General features: G+C 35.7%; 3 protein-coding genes across 6 annotated transcripts; 1 reads left to right on the forward strand and 2 right to left on the reverse strand.

Moving 5' to 3' along the window:
* Window positions 1-858: 858 nt before the first annotated feature.
* Window positions 859-9,937, reverse strand: LOC106764991. 3 transcript variants are annotated; one of them, XM_022784778.1, is made up of 3 exons: window positions 9,656-9,937; window positions 9,325-9,533; window positions 859-1,910 (listed from the first exon to the last, which is right to left on the reverse strand). In XM_022784778.1, the coding sequence occupies exons 1-3, from the start codon at window positions 9,839-9,841 to the stop codon at window positions 1,838-1,840; spliced, it is 468 nt and encodes a 155-aa protein (XP_022640499.1). In that variant the 5' UTR covers window positions 9,842-9,937; the 3' UTR covers window positions 859-1,837. The 3 variants fall into 3 exon arrangements, with proteins under 3 accessions (XP_022640499.1, XP_022640498.1, XP_014504952.1); XM_022784777.1 differs by lacking the exon at window positions 859-1,910 and adding an exon at window positions 6,948-8,030; XM_014649466.2 differs by lacking the exon at window positions 859-1,910 and having other exon boundaries at window positions 9,088-9,533; window positions 9,656-9,934.
* Window positions 2,471-5,074, forward strand: LOC106770210 (PI-PLC X domain-containing protein At5g67130). Of its 2 annotated transcripts, XM_014656037.2 has the most exons (8): window positions 2,477-2,752; window positions 2,845-2,967; window positions 3,328-3,465; window positions 3,582-3,680; window positions 3,821-4,124; window positions 4,212-4,435; window positions 4,543-4,629; window positions 4,717-5,074. In XM_014656037.2, the coding sequence occupies exons 1-8, from the start codon at window positions 2,666-2,668 to the stop codon at window positions 4,756-4,758; spliced, it is 1,104 nt and encodes a 367-aa protein (XP_014511523.1). In that variant the 5' UTR covers window positions 2,477-2,665; the 3' UTR covers window positions 4,759-5,074. The 2 variants fall into 2 exon arrangements, with proteins under 2 accessions (XP_022640497.1, XP_014511523.1); XM_022784776.1 differs by having other exon boundaries at window positions 2,471-2,752; window positions 3,821-4,435.
* A 3,302-nt stretch (window positions 9,938-13,239) lies between the features above and the next one.
* Window positions 13,240-16,671, reverse strand: LOC106771485 (receptor-like protein kinase FERONIA). Its single transcript, XM_014657480.2, has one exon. The coding sequence runs from the start codon at window positions 16,360-16,362 to the stop codon at window positions 13,687-13,689; it is 2,676 nt and encodes an 891-aa protein (XP_014512966.1). The 5' UTR covers window positions 16,363-16,671; the 3' UTR covers window positions 13,240-13,686.
* Between the last annotated feature and the right edge of the window lie 582 nt (window positions 16,672-17,253).

Here is a 17,253-nt window from a genome sequence, read left to right on the forward strand (position 1 = left end):
ATATATATATATATATATATATATATATATTAGGACAATTTGGTGTCCTAACTCATATACAAGTGGCTGCCGTTGTTGTAATAACCATGTGAAGGTGGTGATTGCGGTTCCTACCATAGCAATAATAATGGAAGCTATGCATGGATACAGTGATGTAACAAAAAATCTGATACAAAGTGACGATAAAAACAACAATAATTTTAACAAAAGTAGTGATAACACCAACAAAAATAATGATGATAATGATGGAGGAACTAAGATAAAAAGAGAGTTAATTATCCTACTTTATCCTTAACATAAGAAATAATTTTTGAAAGAAAAAAAAAATCATGTGAATATACATAGTAATTAATTATAGCTTACTTCAATAATGCAGTTATTGTCAGTTTCAAAGTCTATGCCTTCTGCTCCAAAGTCTATATCTTTTGTAATTATTTTATTTTTAAAATATATTTTGGAGGATTAAAAGAGATAAATGTATTTAAATTATTTTTTATCTTAAATTTAAGTTATATAAAATTATTTAGTGTATTGAAATAAGTCTTCAATCGAAGCTTAAGAGAGGGAAACTTCATTTTTAAAACTTTTTTTCCATGTCATTAGGATAAATTACTTAATTTGAAAGTATTATTTATTTTAAAATTTTGAATTCACGGTCTCGAAAGTTTTTTTTTTTAATTTTCAAAAATCAAAATAATGGGATAAAAAAACACATACTTAGTTAAAGGGTTCAATGTTATTATGGGATCAGTGTACGCTTCTACAAGAGTTAACTTTGTGCGTGATAATTCTCCAAATGGCAGATGACAAATTGCAGCAATCAATGGCAATCACATTCAACATCACAAGTTTTCAAGTCAAGCCCACAAATTTGACCACAGTTTGAATCAAGCCATCCATTCATAGCAGCGAGAATCATGCATCTTGTAAGTAGCATTCCATTCCACCCAAAAATGGCTCCTTTTTGCTCTCTTCCATTTTTCACCACCACAAAATCCAAAACCACGACCAAATGTAATCCAATAGAACAGCTCTGTCACCGCTTCTCTCTTGCTGAGCTTCGAGCAGCCACAAATGGGTTCATGCCGAGTTTAATTCTCAATGGAGAAGGTCAATGTCAGGTCTACAAAGCCCACCTCAAAGGCCATGGAGACGTAGCCATCAAGCACTTCAAGACTTGAAGCCCAGATTGTGATATAGAATTCAGGGTCGAAGTCAAGATTCTGTGTCAACTACACCACCCGAATGTTGTTCCTTTGGTTGGTTTCTGTGAGCACAAACATGACAAGTTTGTTGTGTATGATTATGTCTCCAACGGAAGCCTCCATGATTGTTTGCATAGCACCAACAATAACAGTGTTGTTCCCTTGTCATGGATACAAAGACTTAACATCTGCATCGGGGTGGCTCGTGGACTGCACTACATTTACTTTGAAACCACCGTGCTGTCAAATCAAGCAACGTTCTTTTGGACCATAATTTGGTGCCTAAAGTGGCAGATTTTGGACTTTGCAAGAAGCATCCACAAGAGGAGTCAAGGCCAAAGCCACCAAGAGTTGAGTTGAGGGAGAACTTGGAGGTTAGTTTGGAATACATGGAGCCGGAGTATTTTATGACTGGACGGTTATCAGCCAAATCAGATGTATACTCTTTTGGGGTGGTAATGTTAGAGATTGTGTAGGAAGAAAGCTTGTTTTTTAACCCTAGGTGGAGAATGTGAGTACCTTGCTAAGTGGGCCTTTGATGATGAAAGGAAGGGGGTTCTTGAGAAGATTGTTGACCCATCTCTCATTGGAAAAATAGCACCTGCTTGTTGGAAAATGTTCATTGAGATTGTTCAGAGATGTTTGGCATCAGTTGAAGAGAGGCCAACGATGGGTGAAGTGGTAGTTATTCTTGAAAATGCATTTCTGTTGCAAGAGAGAGCAGATGTGTGAAGGAGTGTTATGAGCCTATAACTGAGACACAAATGTCAATAGCTGAGTGGCAATGGCATTAAGAAGAGAATACAGTTATTGTTGTATTTTTCATGTTTCTGTTCAATTTTTGTAATATTGGTTTAGCAATGGCAATGGCATTTGGAAGATGAAAAACTCTCAAATTAACTCTCTATTTTAACAGTGGTTACCTCCTTTTTCTCTTGTTAATATTAGTCCATACGAGCCTTTAGCGAAAGTTGTCTTGAAAACAACACTATGCATGTACGTTTTACTTATGAGCTTATTTGATTAAAAAGGATAATCTTTCCTGCGTTTTTGTTTGTAACTTACATGTACAGGAAAAAGCTATATATTTTGTTCTACCGTAGTAGCATCAACAACAGTTGTTGAACCAGAATCTTGTATTTTGTATTGTCAACACCAAGATGTAGCACTCAAATAAAAATCCAAAACAACTCTTCAATTGGTGTTGCTTTCTAAAAGTAGAAGATAACTATGAAAAGATGGGGACACTTTCAGATTCACATTAGTGAAATACTAAGTTGTCTTTATTTCCAATAATTAATGCAGCATAAATACATAACCTCTTACCCTTCAGTTGTTCATAAGAATTGAGAAAGCCATGAGTCGCTTCCATCTTTTCATTCTTAACATATATTAGATCATTTGTGATTATCTTTTCGTTATCACTTCCTTTTAGACACCCCAACTTTGTCACAGAACAAATGGGTTCTCTTCCGTGCTTTCTTTTGGTCATTATTCTTCCCTTGTGTTATTGTGTTGATGCTGCTTGCTCCAATGGAAAATGCAAGGTTTGTATAGCCTACCACCTCTTATTTGAATCATGCCTTTAACTTTTCAGTTTCAAAATTAGTATTATATTTGTTTTTCAATCTTTGATCAGCTAAATGATGAGTGCTCGTCCAATGGTGATTGTGGAACCGGACTCTATTGTTTCTCATGTCCACATGGGTTTTCAGGCTCTAGGTGTGTGAGATCTTCTGTCACAGATCAATTCAAGCTCATAGTAAGATTCTCATTTCTCCTTGGTCTTTGCCTTACTTCTCAAGAAACTGTCACCACACAAGCCTAGAGATTTTTGAAATGCCATCATCGAGCGACATAATATAAAGTACTTGAACACTTGGCAGGGTTTTGGTTCTGGTGATGTATAGAAACTAGTTCCATTATTTTACATGAACTGAATATTAACTGCTATTGTTTGAAAAAATCATGAAATTTTTTAAGGATTTTGTATTATTATATTTATTTTTGGATACCAAAAGAGAAATATAAGTTATAATATGAGATATGTACAGTGTCTAAAGAAATTTAGGACTGTTTCTTCTTAATCAAATTTTTAACTGCTTTTTTTCTTTTGGTATAGAATAATTCTCTTCCATTCAACAAGTATGCCTTTTTGACAACGCACAATTCTTTTGCTATTGATGGAGAACCATCCAACAGAAGAGTACATCGAGTCACCATCATTAATCAAGAAGACAGTGTAACCCAGCAGCTAAAAGTATGTTACTCGTTACTACTAGCCTTGTCTTCTATTAACTTTTATGATGTTCTGTTTCACTACTTCCAAGGATGTTTAAGGGTCACTATTTTCTGCCATAAATGTTTCATCTGTAGAATGGAGTTCGGGGACTAATGCTAGATACGTATGATTTTGATGGAGATGTGTGGTTATGTCATTCATTTGGAGGCCACTGCCATGACATCACAGCTTTTGTATGTAAAATTCATCTTCCCAGTAGTGTTTTTTTTTTGGCCTAGGATTTTCCTAACTCTTTCCTCTACAAAAATACAAACATTTATGATTAACACTAATTCAGCTACACAAAGATCCTAACTTTGTATTCTACAAGTAGGAACCAGCTATAGATACACTTAAGGAAGTTGCAGCTTTTCTATCTGCCAACCCAGAGGAAATTGTCACACTCATACTGGAGGATTATGTTAAAACACCCAAAGGATTGACAAGAGTCTTCACGGAAGCTGGTTTGATGAAGTTTTGGTTTCCTGTGACGAGAATGCCAAAGAAAGGAGGAGACTGGCCTCTTGTGAGAGATATGGTTGCTAAAAATCAAAGGTTACTTGTGTTCACTTCAATAAAGTCTAAAGAACAAAGTGAAGGCATTGCATACCAGTGGAATTACATGGTTGAAAATCAGTGTAAGATATCACCAACCATTAAATCTTTCGTGTTCTTCATGCAGAGTACATTTTTATTCCATTTTGGTGTGATCTTAATTTCCGCAGATGGAGATGGAGGAAGAAAAGCAGGAAGGTGTCCAAATAGAAAAGAATCTTCTCCTCTTGATGACATGAGCAAGTCCTTAGTGTTGATAAACTATTTTCGCACTATTCCACTTAAGCCAATCACATGTAAAGATAACTCTGGAGGTCTTGTTGACAAGCTAAAAACCTGTCACGGTGCTGCTGGCAACAGGTGGGCTAATTATGTTGCCGTTGACTATTACAAGGTAGAACTTTGGCACATTTTCTCTTTTGGTACTAATTTTGTTGCTGAAGCATAAACTTTTGACTCATTCGTGCTAATATTAGCTATGATATGAGGATCATTGTGCAGAGAAGTGAAGGAGGAGGATCCTTTAAAGCTGTGGATAAACTCAATGGGAAGCTCTTGTGTGGTTGTGATGATGTCCATGCCTGTGTGGTGAGGAAATTTTCACACTTTCTTTCTTGAACACAAAGTTAGTAAATAACTCCACGACATTTGATTTTGATTCTTTTTCATTTTCAGCCAGGATCTACTTCACAAGCTTGCTCAGCCCAGAAAACATAGCAAGTAGCAACGAGCTTCTTGCAATGTTTGAGTCTCTTTTATGTGTAATTAATTGCCTTCATTACCACGCTTCCTGGTTATCGTACAAGTACTATTGTATGCCAGTGCTACCGGATTATGAGTTTGATTACCAAAATCTGTTAAACGTGCTTCGGTGTGCTTTGGTATTGTCATTATCTGTATTGATAAAGAGAAATAAAACAAAGTAGACAACGGTGCAGTATGTCCCATGCATTTAATTTTCTTACTTTTAAGAGTGTTTAGGCATGTTATGCAGAACTTATCGTTTGGCACAAGTTTATGCTTTTAAATGTAATATATATGGCATTTAAGAATGCTTGTCTTAGACACGTTTTTTATCATAGTTTTAACTTTTATAACTCCAGACATGTCGTTTTTCATTTGCTTGTGTTGATCAACGGTGTTTTAGTAAACACTTCTTTTAAACGCTACATTTAGTATACGATGTTTTCCTAAATTATCTTTGATATTCAAAATGAAACATTGATATCCGAAAGGATGAAAGTATGAAATGTTGGGTGTCCTCTTCTTCCAAAATTCATATGGAATTTTGTATAAGATAGACCTTATATAAATTCTATTATGAAGATAGCAAGTTATATTCTTGCGATATTAAAATCATTTAATATAGATCTGGCTATTTCAGGTAAAGATATATTTTTTCTCTTAACAACCCCATTTGTTGTGGTGTTCTTGGAATTGAGAAGTTGTGATTAATGCCAGAGTTTTCACAAAATTTTTTAAAAAATGTTCATTTTCAAACTTTCTCCATTGATTAAAACAATCTTATAACCTTTTTCATTTTCTATCTTCTTATAGAAGGAATCAAATACTTCATCTTATGGAGTAAGAACAAAACTCATGTCCAGCAAATGCTTCATCCTTGTTAGTACGTATTATTATTCTATTATTTTTATTATATATTTATATAAAGTTTTATTATTTTATATTAATATATATTCATATTTATTAATTCATTAATATATATTAAAATATTTGTTTATATATTTTTTAAAAATTAATTTCTTGGAAATCGTGACATTAGTATCTTCATTTAATTAATTTCAATTCCGAGAATGTTAAATGTATTTAAATTATGAGAATGTTAAATGTATTTAAATTTGAATTAAATTAAATTAAATGTATTTTAATTACGAGATTGAAAAATCTCTTATAATTCTATGTTTTACATCATTGTACATTTCATTTCGTAAGCCCTTGAAATATTTTGTCCTCCTATTTGATCCTTATAAATGGAGTTACCCTCAATGATATATGCAAGACATACAAGAGGAGATATTTATATCATCCATCTTTCTTTCATATTTTTCATATATTTTTGTTTACAATTATCTTCTTCCTTTTCAAACTTTTAATTTCACACAATATTTATTCTAACCTACAAAATTGTTTACTTTGTCAGTTTTAAATTATGTCTCATTAGTTATAAATGTATTATAAAAATATTTTTTTTTAAGTTTTTAATACTACATATAAGTCAGTTTATGTATTTTAAGAAATTCTGTTACATCTAATAGATGTGATTTTAAAAGCATTATTAGGTGACTTTATCTAATATTTATGTTTCATTCTATTATTTCCCTAAAAAAATAACATTTTTCATTATATTTTTTGGTTATTGTTGAATATAGTGAAGACTTAATTTTTGCTTTCGTCTTCGTCAAAGAACTTCCAGAGAAATGGTTTTTTGTAGATGCCAGAGGTAGTAAAACTGTGGTCATCTACAACAGAGATGTGAACCACCCTCGGATTATCGAAGGTTGGTTAGTCCTATATAACAGAACAGGAAAACATTTTATGTTTAGGTACGTCGACAATGTTATTTCCAAATAACAGTTGTACTAGGTGAATGTACGAACTTAAATTTGGAAAAGTTCCACATTGCAGTTGCTCGGCAAAACACCATTTCTGTTTTCAAACTTATCCTCATTTATTCTCAATGCAGAGGAAGCCACTTGATAAGATTTTATTTTTCTGACTTCCTAACTTATAATTTTAAAAACAACTTCATTTCGTTTTGATTTGTCTACTTCTTTATGTTAATTTTCTCATGACCTTCTAACTAACTTTGCGAATCTCAAATGGAGGTTCAAATATCTCCAACTCAATGGTATGAAATTCAAAGTTAAATGCAATATTCTCATTACGAATTCTTCGATGAGGTCTACCAAGAATTGATTTGGTTGGAAACGACTGCGTATAAACTGAAGGAAGGGGATGTCATTGTGTTTCATGCTGAGAACTTATTCAAGGATGCTTGTATTTGTTGGAAGAATACCATTCAACACCTCAAGGAGGACACTCAGGGTATTACAGAACATATCGAAGGATGGTAGCGAATTTGCATTGGATAGGCATGAAAAGAACAGTCCAAGAGTATGTGTGTTCTTGTGACACGTGCCAATGCCAAAAATATCTTGCCGCATCTCCAGTAGGGCTTTTGCAGCCACTACCTATTCCAGAGAAAGTATGTGATGACATCACAATAGATTTCATCTCGGGACTGCCATGATCTAAAGGGTACGAAGCTATATTTGTCATAGTAGACAGACTTTCTACTGAGGTGTTTGTGAAGGAGATTGTAAGGTTACATGGTGTTCTTCTCTCAATTTTCAGTGATAGAGACCCTATTTTCAGATTGCAAGGCACTACTCTCAGCATGAGTTCGGCTTACCATGATGATCAATCAGAAAGCAATTTTGACATAGGAGATTGGGTGTTTTTGAAACTGAGACCTCACAGGCAGAAATCTGTTCTTTCTAGAATTAATGCCAAGCTTTCTGCAAGATACTATGGAGCTATTGAAATCATCAGTCGCATAGGAACTGAGGCTTACCGCTTGAAATTACCATAGACAACTCGGATTCATCCGTGTTTTATGTGTCCTTGCTAAAAAAAGCAGTAGGAAACTACAAGGTGCAGTCTGAATTACCTACAGGCTTGGGTGGGGATGGTGTTGATACATGGGTTCCAATTACAGTTTTGGCTTCTCGAGTGGTGGTAAAACATGGTGAACGAGTCAAACAGTGGTTGAAACAGTGGGTTGCAAAACCAAACGAAGAAACAACTTGGGGAGATGTAGTGGTCATACGGAGCCAATTTCCTGACTTGAATCTTGAGGACAAGATTGCTATTAATGGAAGGGGTAATGATGGAGATCAAGAAGGAAGTTTTGGGCCGGAAGAAAGGATAGTCCAAGAGGCAACCACAAAGCCCAAAGAGTGGATTGTCTACAAAAGAAAAGGGAAAAGATCAGACATAGGAAAAGAGAATATTGAGCTGGCAAAATTAGTTATAGAGAGTAGAATACCATTATTTAAGTAGTATGAGAAGATGAGGAGGGGGTTTTCGTTGACATTGTTATGGAGGGACTGAGTAGCTTTTATGCTTCTCTGTAAGGAGCTGCGCTCTGGGGTATTATTTACCCTTTCTAGTGCATTTTGTTTCAATTTTTCAGTGATAAATAATACATCCTCCATTTCTACTCCATTTTTGCATTATTTTTTTATTTCCATTTTACTTTGTTGTTATGGTCTGCATCAGAAACTTTATCAACTCTCCCAAGACATATTTTTAATAAATCAGAGAATACAAACTCTATGTTTCTTCTCCAACATAAATTCAACTACCTTAATGCAAGGGATATACGTGTTTATAAACGCCAAATGATAAGAAGCAAGGGAAATAACACTATGCATTCTAATAAGCATAAGGGTCAAAGATAGCAGCATCTGGACTTTTAAGGCCGAATGCTTATAACCGTTTTCAATCCCTAAAACACAATTATGGTCATCGTTAGGCCTTTGAAACCACGAGTTTGCTGTTTCCTCTCTCAACGATGAATTTTATCTAATTTGTACATACTGTCAGTGTAAACAAAATTTATACGCCAATCAATATATAATCTTCCTAAGTATGATTCTAAAGATAGTTAATTGTAAAAATCAACTCACTTATCATGCAAGGCAGTGAGTGAATGAATAACGGTGTAAAAACTCTTTACACTCAGTGCATACACTATTTATTTACTCTTTCTAATCGAGTGGAAATTATCAGATCTTTTGCAAATTCTTGCATCTGTACCTATAAAAGATACAACCAGAGAACTTCTACAACATCTCGGGTTATTGTTCATGCCTCATATCGGAAGTTCACACACTGAATTGCTAAGTTATGGCTTAGAGGTTTGAAGAAAACAATCAAACACTGCATAATTGACAACCTAACAATATTTTTTCATTCATTGATGAGCATAATACCGAAAATGTTCATCTGACACAGTAAAAATAAAAAGAGCAAATGAAAACAAGTATATCATGTAAGTTATGAATTTGCTAAAAGAGGGAGTGAAATCACATTATATCAAAGGACAACAACACAATAACCAAACTCGTCTCAACAGGTTGCCACTCAAACTCTCTCACGACATAATTGCGCAAAATTGCAGATTAAGCAAACACAAAAGTTCTCAACTTTCAAAAATCTAAGTTGGGTCTTAAAAAGATAAGCATGTGGAAGACCTACTTCTTAGAAGGCTTCCCTTTCTTTTTAGAACCTTTCCCCTTTGTGTTATCCATCGAAGAATCCATGTTATTGTCCTTCACATTAATGGCACCCTGGCTGAACTCCGGAGACAGTATCTTAGCAATCTCAGGAAAACCAACAGAGTTTCTTCCACGCAACAAATTTTGCAAATTCTGCTCCCAAATCTTGTCCTTCTTAATACCAGGACTCTGCACACCAAACATATCATATCAATAATACCCTAAATTTAACCTTACGAACTAGGAAGCACGGTTATCTAATCAAATGTAAAATAAGATTGGGAGTGAAGAGTGAGGTAAGGTGAGAGAACCCGGAAATTGTAGAGTTTGATAAACTTCGAGATAATGAGGGCAATTTCGGAACGAGAGTGCCTAGGGATGCCAAGGAAGGTGCAGAGTTCACTGGAAGATTTGCGGATTTTGGTGTTGCCTGTGCCTGTGATTTCTGCCACCGCTTTCGCCACCGTGGACATGCTCCTCCGACCCAACGAACCCATTTTCGCGACGTGCTACGGTGGCTACCACTGCGTTCTTCTACAAATCAACCCCGTTAATGAATACCGTCAAAAACAAAGAAAGCACACAGAGAGTTTTGTTAAGAGGACTATTTAATTGAATTTTAATAGTTTTTTAGATAAAGCATCATATAAATTTTAAAAGATTTGTCATAATATAATTCTTTTTGAAAAAATTATGATTACCATTTGCGTAATTTAAATTTAAAAGAATTCATAAAATAATAAATCATAAAATTCGAAAAAAAAAATTATAGATTTATAAAAAATTTATGAATTTAAAAAAAAATCAGAAATATTTCAATTCTTTTTTATTTTTACAATAGAAACTATTTTTAGAAAAGACCTTTACGTCACCCTTTAGACATCTGATTCTCGAATATCAACCATAAAAAAATGACCGGTGGCATTTTTCGTTAATAAAACAATTATTTAGACATTGACTATGAGGAGGCCCGACTTCTAAAGCCATTTAGACAATTGTTGTGAGGAACCGACGTCTATAGACGTCTGTTATGACGGGAACCACCTTCTTTATACTGAGCTCAAAAATTTAAAAAATATTTTTTGACTCCATTTAGACGTCTGATCCCGCCACTCCGACTTCTAAAGCACTTTAGACATCTGTTGTGGGAGGAACCAACGTCGACTTCTAAAGCACTTTAGACGTTTGTTATTAGGGGGAACCGACGTCTATAGACATCTGTTATGGCGGGAACCGACTTTTAAATACTCAGCCTAGAAATTTAAAAAGTCACTTTTTGACTCCATTTAGACGTTTGATCTCGCCACTCCGACTTCTAAAGCCATTTAGACGTTTGTTGTGGGGGGAATCAACGTCTAAACACTCAACCCAGAAATTTAAAAATTCACTTATTGACTCCATTTAGACGTCTGATCCCACCACTCCAACTTATATAGCCTTTTAGACGTCTGTTGTGGGGAGAATTGACGTCTAAAGAATCCACCCAAAAATTTTAAAATTCACTTTTTGACTCCATTTAGATGTCTGATCCCACCACTCCGACTTCTAAAGCCTTTTAAATGTCTATTATGGGGGAAACGACGTCTGTAGACGTCTGTTATGGGGGAACCGACTTCTAAATGTCTGCATTAAAACACTGTGAATGCGAGGCAGCAATTACGCGCACTCATTGTTCATCATCGTCCTTGCATTTTCTCTCCACTGGCTACGTTTTTTAGGTTCGTTTTCTCACTTTTGCACGGTTTAAAATTAATTTTACTCCATTTACATTACATCTTTGATGAATTGTCTTTCATTTGAACCGATAAAAATACGCGTTCGTTGAGTTTTTGTACAGTTTTGCTCGTGTCCTTGGGCGGCGTTCTTGGGCGGTGTTCTTGGGCGACGATTTCTTGCGTTGTGCAGTCCTCCAATTCCCTCCACTACATTATTAAAACCATCCAATACAAAAAAAAAAAAAACATATAATCCATTCTCTTCAACTAAAATACAAAGTTGTAAACTCAAATCATCATGAGCCAAGAGCAATTCGAGAGGCCTCAAGCGGAAAAAGATCCTATCAAATACAGTGACATTTTAGACATCTGACCTATAAAGTCCGACGTCTATATAGACGTCTGACCTATATAGTCCGACGTTTATATAGACGTCTGACCTATAAGGTCCGACGTCCCATTAACATCACCCACAAAGACGTCGGTTGAGGATGTAACGTTAAGAGCCCAAAATAACATACGTATAAAACACTTTCTGCACTAATGATATATAAGTATAAATAATATATATATATATATATATATATATATATATATATATATATTATTTATTCATAGTCATCCAGCATACATAAATACTCGACCAATACATTTTAGTCTGTTACTAAAAATATGTATAGCATTTCTTTTTTCAAATTTACTTTGCTTACATTTTTGTTTTGTTTAATTTATCTATATTTGAGATTCTTTATTTCAATGTAATATTTGTTTTTCATTTTTATCTTTTAAATAACTATTTTTATAAATTAAAACAATTAATTTATCAATTTTACCTTTTATATGATATTTTTTAAAACCATTAATTTATCAATTTTACCTTATATATCAATTTTTTAAAGTTGATATTTTTATTTGATATTTTTTAAAATTTATTATTTTTTAAATTTAAATAATTAATTATAATAAAATTATAAAAATTATTTATATTTACTTTTATAATTTAATAATAATAATTTTATTATAAAAAAGTAAACACACAAATGTGTTTTTACTAATTTTTTACAAAAGAAACTATTAGAATGACTTGTAAAATATTTCACATATTATTTTTCAAAAGTGATTTAATTAAAATATATGAGAAGTAATTTCCCAACAAAGTATATATTTAAGAACCCCGAAAGTCGAGAATAAGTATTTTTTTAATCTCATAAACGTATTCTTTTATTTAATAAAATATTTGAAGAATAAGAGACATCAATACTCATGTTTTTCAATAACATTGTGCTAGTTTTTTATTTTGTAAAGTTTTGTTAACACGAATACCAAATTCGTAAAAACAACTATATTGACAAAATATTGTTCTAAAAGTGTTATTTGAATGCTGATGAAATAGATTTAGTCGGTAGGAACAAGTATATGAGAATAGGAAGAAAATGTAAAGAGAAATAAGTAGAAATTTGAAGAGAAGGACCTAAGAGAAAAGAGAGAGAAATCTCATAATATTTTATACATTTTTTAATAAATATATCATTAGTTCTTAACTTTGAAAAGTTGAAATCTGATTTAATCCAAATTATTTCAGAGAATAATTGTTATGAGTACGGAAACAACTTTACATCTCTTATTTGAATGCTCACAAACAAAATATCTTGAGTGAGAAATTATGACCAAACCCTTGATCAATTATGCTAGCACTACATCTTAACTTTAGAAAAAATTTGTCATGTTTTCCCAGTGTCAGTTATGACAGTTTAGTATATAAGTGTAGTTTTCTATATATTTTGTACACACAGAATAGTAATTAAAAATTCAATTCTCTAACTAAATTGTTCTATGGAATACGGGAGCAACACACCAGAATATATTGTTCCTTAATCCACTAGTAGTAGTCCTAGACTCTTGATTAAATTGAAATGGATAATGCATTATAAATCAGTGGAAGAGGTGCCCTCATTTCACTTTGTTGTGGATAACTCAAGCAAATTCAATGCAGAACAGTCTACCACAGAACAATAATATTATAACAGAGAGATTTTCACTGAATCTTTTCCTTCAACCGATTTCAACAATATATGTTCCAAGCTGAGAATGTTAAATTTGTATTTCCAGCCATAAAAGTCCATAAAATCTATTATAATATTTAGGTTGTCGATTAAGGCTAATCTTTCCTTATCAGAAGGAAAAGACTACTTTATGCAGAGAGCGTAGCAACAAGCTTCTTGAACCTGTTGAGTCTTTTAAATTTTACTGCTTGCTTTTGTCCCATGCTTCCTGGTTACAATATCATCATACAAAACTATTTTATGCAGACACAGAATTACCATTATGTTTGATTCGCGTTTCACAACTACAAACTCGTAAGGTATACGTGCAGGTGAAATTAAGATACTTGGAGGATAACAAAAATGTTGAAATTGACATAAATCATCGGAGAGAAAAATTGTTACAATAATCAAACACGTAGTCTTGAAATCGGTTTACTTTGCAACCTGTCTTCATTCACAAGAGAGATAGAAGCAACTTGATTCCTGTACAGAGACATGAAACATCAGAAATATGAAACTAAACACATGAATTTTGAGCTTTAGCAGTAGTAGTAGGTGTTCTCATCTACTTGATCGATTCCCTCAACGTGGCTTTGGGTCAACAATTTCAGAGAAAACAGTCCCAGACACTAATCTATCACTCTCTTTATAGCTGCTACTAAGCTCTTCGCTGCTGGTACTCACACTCACCACACTTCCACTACTCTTGTTAAAATCCGAAACCTGACCCACACTCGTTCCACTACTGAACAAATCTTCCATACCTTCCTCCCTTCTTTCATTATCCCCTTCACCACCAATCACGTTAGCATTATCGCGCTGTTCCGCACTCTCTTGTAACTGCAACGCAAACTCCAGCATCCAAACGACGTCGTTCATCGACGGCCTCTGCGTTCCATCGTCCAACAAACAACTCACCCCAATCTCGCAGAACTTCCTCAAGCACTCTGGTGCGATCCTCCCCTTCAATGTCGGGTCAACAATCTGCGCAATTGTCCCATTTTGGTAACAGTGTCTCGCCCAATCAGCCAGTGACACCTGTTTTTTCTCCGCCGTGCGGATCAGAGGCGGACGAGCGCAGAGTAATTCAAATAAAACGACGCCGAAAGAGTACACGTCAGACTTTTCCGTCAATTGCTGTCGTTTGTAATACTCTGGGTCTAAATACCCTATGCTCCCCTTCACTACAGTGCTCACATGGGCCTTTGACATGCCCGTGGGTCCAATTCGAGAAAGCCCGAAGTCCGAAACCTTGGCTACCCACTTATCATCCAACAAGATGTTCGTGGTTTTCACGTCGCGGTGGATGATCGTGTGCTTCGCGCCAGTGTGGAGATAGTGCAGCCCACGCGCGGCGCCGATGCAGATCTTCAGGCGCTCCTTCCACGGGATAGCGGGGTTGTCCGTGTTGTAGAGATGGTCGCGTAGGGTGCCACGTGCCATGAAGTCGTAGATGAGGATCATCTCGTTCATTTCGTTGCAGTATCCGATTAGGGACACGAGATGAAGATGGCGGAGCTGCGAGAGCATCTCGATCTCGTTCATGAACTCGTGCGCACCCTGCTGTGAACCCGGTTTGAGTCGCTTGATGGCCACTGGGGTGGAACCCCCATCGATGTAGCCCTTATACACATGGCCAAATCCCCCGGCGCCGACGATGAAAACGTCGTCGAAGTTATTGGTGGCGGCTCTGATCTCCGTCAGGGAGAAGTGGCGGCAGAGATCGGACGGTAGAGAGGAGTTCGTAGTGGTTGACTTGGTCGTTGTAAAGGAGAGTGGACCCCATTTGGAAGTCGCAGAAGACTTTGACTTGTTGTAATCTTTTGGCTTTGTGGTTCTCTTGCGTCTGAAAAACACGACAAGGAAAACTATTAGCGAGATCAAAACGATTCCTGACACCACCCCTGCTATGGCGCCAATAATCGTCGTTGAGCTTCCGCTTCTGGTCTTTCCGTTTTGACCGGGAATGTTGGTCTGCGGAGTCTGAACCGGGTCCGGGTTGGGTCCGGCTAGGTTGTTTGAGCCAGCTTCACTGATTTTGAAGATCTCGAGACCGTTCAGGAAGGCGTCACTGTATTTCGTATCCACACCGCTTTCGTAAGGGTGCATTTGAAGGGAGAGATTAAACTTTTTCTGAGCACCATTCTCAGGAATAAAAACGGCGTAGTTTCTATGCACAGCTAGACCCTTTTGTTGATTACTCCATTTCATTACATCTGCACGATCATCAGCCACCTGACTCGTTATGTAAATATGAAATTTTCTGTCACCAATTTTATTAATATTGGGATCAAGCTCGCAAAAGTGGAGCCTGAGAACGTAAGTGAAGCCATAATCAACGGGGAACTCCCAAGTGAGGTTGCTCATTTTGTTCAGAGTGGCGTTTGTGCCCATGTTACGCGCTGTTCTGAACAGTTCCTTTGGTGCCAAGTAATCGGGATTCACGGTTATGTCCATTTTCCCATCCACGTCAGCTGGTAGATCATCATTCTTTGGATTGCGTTTGATAAAGTAAGGTTCTTCGGCAGCCCAATCCCTGAACAAACCGCTGTCGTTATATGGCGAGATTTCTTGTCCCCCGGCTTTGATTCTATACTCAGTCTGAAGAGCAAAGCTGGTTCCAACACTGTACAGGGTGCTAGTTCCGACGGTCGTGAAGCCCGTGTCATTTGCTGGTGTGTAATATAAATCGGTTGGCATGGAAAGTACCTCGATTCCATTGATGAAAGCGTAAGAGTTTGGATGCGAGGGGATGAAGGTGAGGATAAGCCTCTCACCGTCGTTGACGTTGACCACGTATTCCCTGAAGATAGTGTCCGTGGCTTGAGCATCGGCGTTAAGAGAGGCGTTGAAATCGTTGAGGAGAATAAAATGGTTGGATTGAACGGAGAAGGAAGCGTGGTTGCGGGGAAAGGAAGGGTAGTCAGCAGGGTAGAAGAAGAGGCGAAGGAATTTGGTGCCTGGGGAGACAGGGAAGGAGTAATTGAATTGGGAACGGGACAAGCGTGCAGTAGAGAAGGGGACTTGATTGGTTGAAGGAGACTGTGTTGACGCCTTGTCTGAAACGGTAGTATCTTGGGAAGATAAGTACTTTGTGTCTGTGTCACCGGTCCAGGTTCTTTGACCATCGGAGGAGTTCCCGGTGGTGCCGCAATTGATGGTGAAAACTTCCTCTGAGATGTAGGCTTGGAGGCGTGTGGAGAAGTGTAGTAGGAGGAGGAAGAAGAGTTTTAAGAAGGTGAAAGTGAAGATGGTCATGATTTGCAGTGAGAAGAGAAAAAAGAACAAAGTCACTGAAACTATGAGGACTTAGTACTTATTATCTTGATTAATGGCTCGGGGTAGTTGCTAGGAAGCACGGGAGATAGTGTTGCTAGTGGAAGACGATTGCGACGACTCCTGTGTGGCGAAATATGATTCTTGCTTTGGTTGCAGTTATCTCTTTTTGACCACTTCAACTTTGACACTCAAATTTCCACGGTTTTGTTATACAAGATTACAACCTTACTTGAAAGAAAGGGAAAACAAAAACAAAGATTAGAGTACGATAATTTCAGCTTTGTCTTGTCTATGCAATTAGCAAGCTTTTGTTCACATGCTTAAAGAATAATCCCTTTCTTTCTAGAATTTCTTTTGGATTTTTGCTAATCAGTTTCATTAGAAAATTAAAATATTGAAAATTATCATAAGGAAAATTTTAAAAAACATGAAAGACGCGTTTCTAGGCATCTTAAAAAATTCCTTTAACAGAAATTAAAGATGAATTACTCCAACTTCAAAGATGTATTAGTCAAATTATCTAAATTTTTCTATTTTTATAATTTTCTATTCATATAAAATATTGTTTAAAAGAACGGTAACATGTTACGTTCCTTTCATGCAGATGTTTTTTTACATCACTCATAATGCATGCAGATGTGATTCATAATCATTCTAAACAATAGCGCAATTTGTCCATGTTGATTAATTATGTCCTGTTATTTCTGTCATAAAGATTATATTAGGTTGATGGTAAGTGATACTTTTTAAGAAAAATTTATCATTAATACTATGAGATATTATTTTTAGATTAGAAATAATAGTATATGACATCATTGTTTTGTCATCTAATATTACTTATCTTGTGATGCCTAAGTGAAGGGTGGATAT

Source organism: Vigna radiata, chromosome 1 (assembly GCF_000741045.1).
Source record: "Vigna radiata var. radiata cultivar VC1973A chromosome 1, Vradiata_ver6, whole genome shotgun sequence".
Taxonomy (NCBI): domain Eukaryota; kingdom Viridiplantae; phylum Streptophyta; class Magnoliopsida; order Fabales; family Fabaceae; genus Vigna; species Vigna radiata.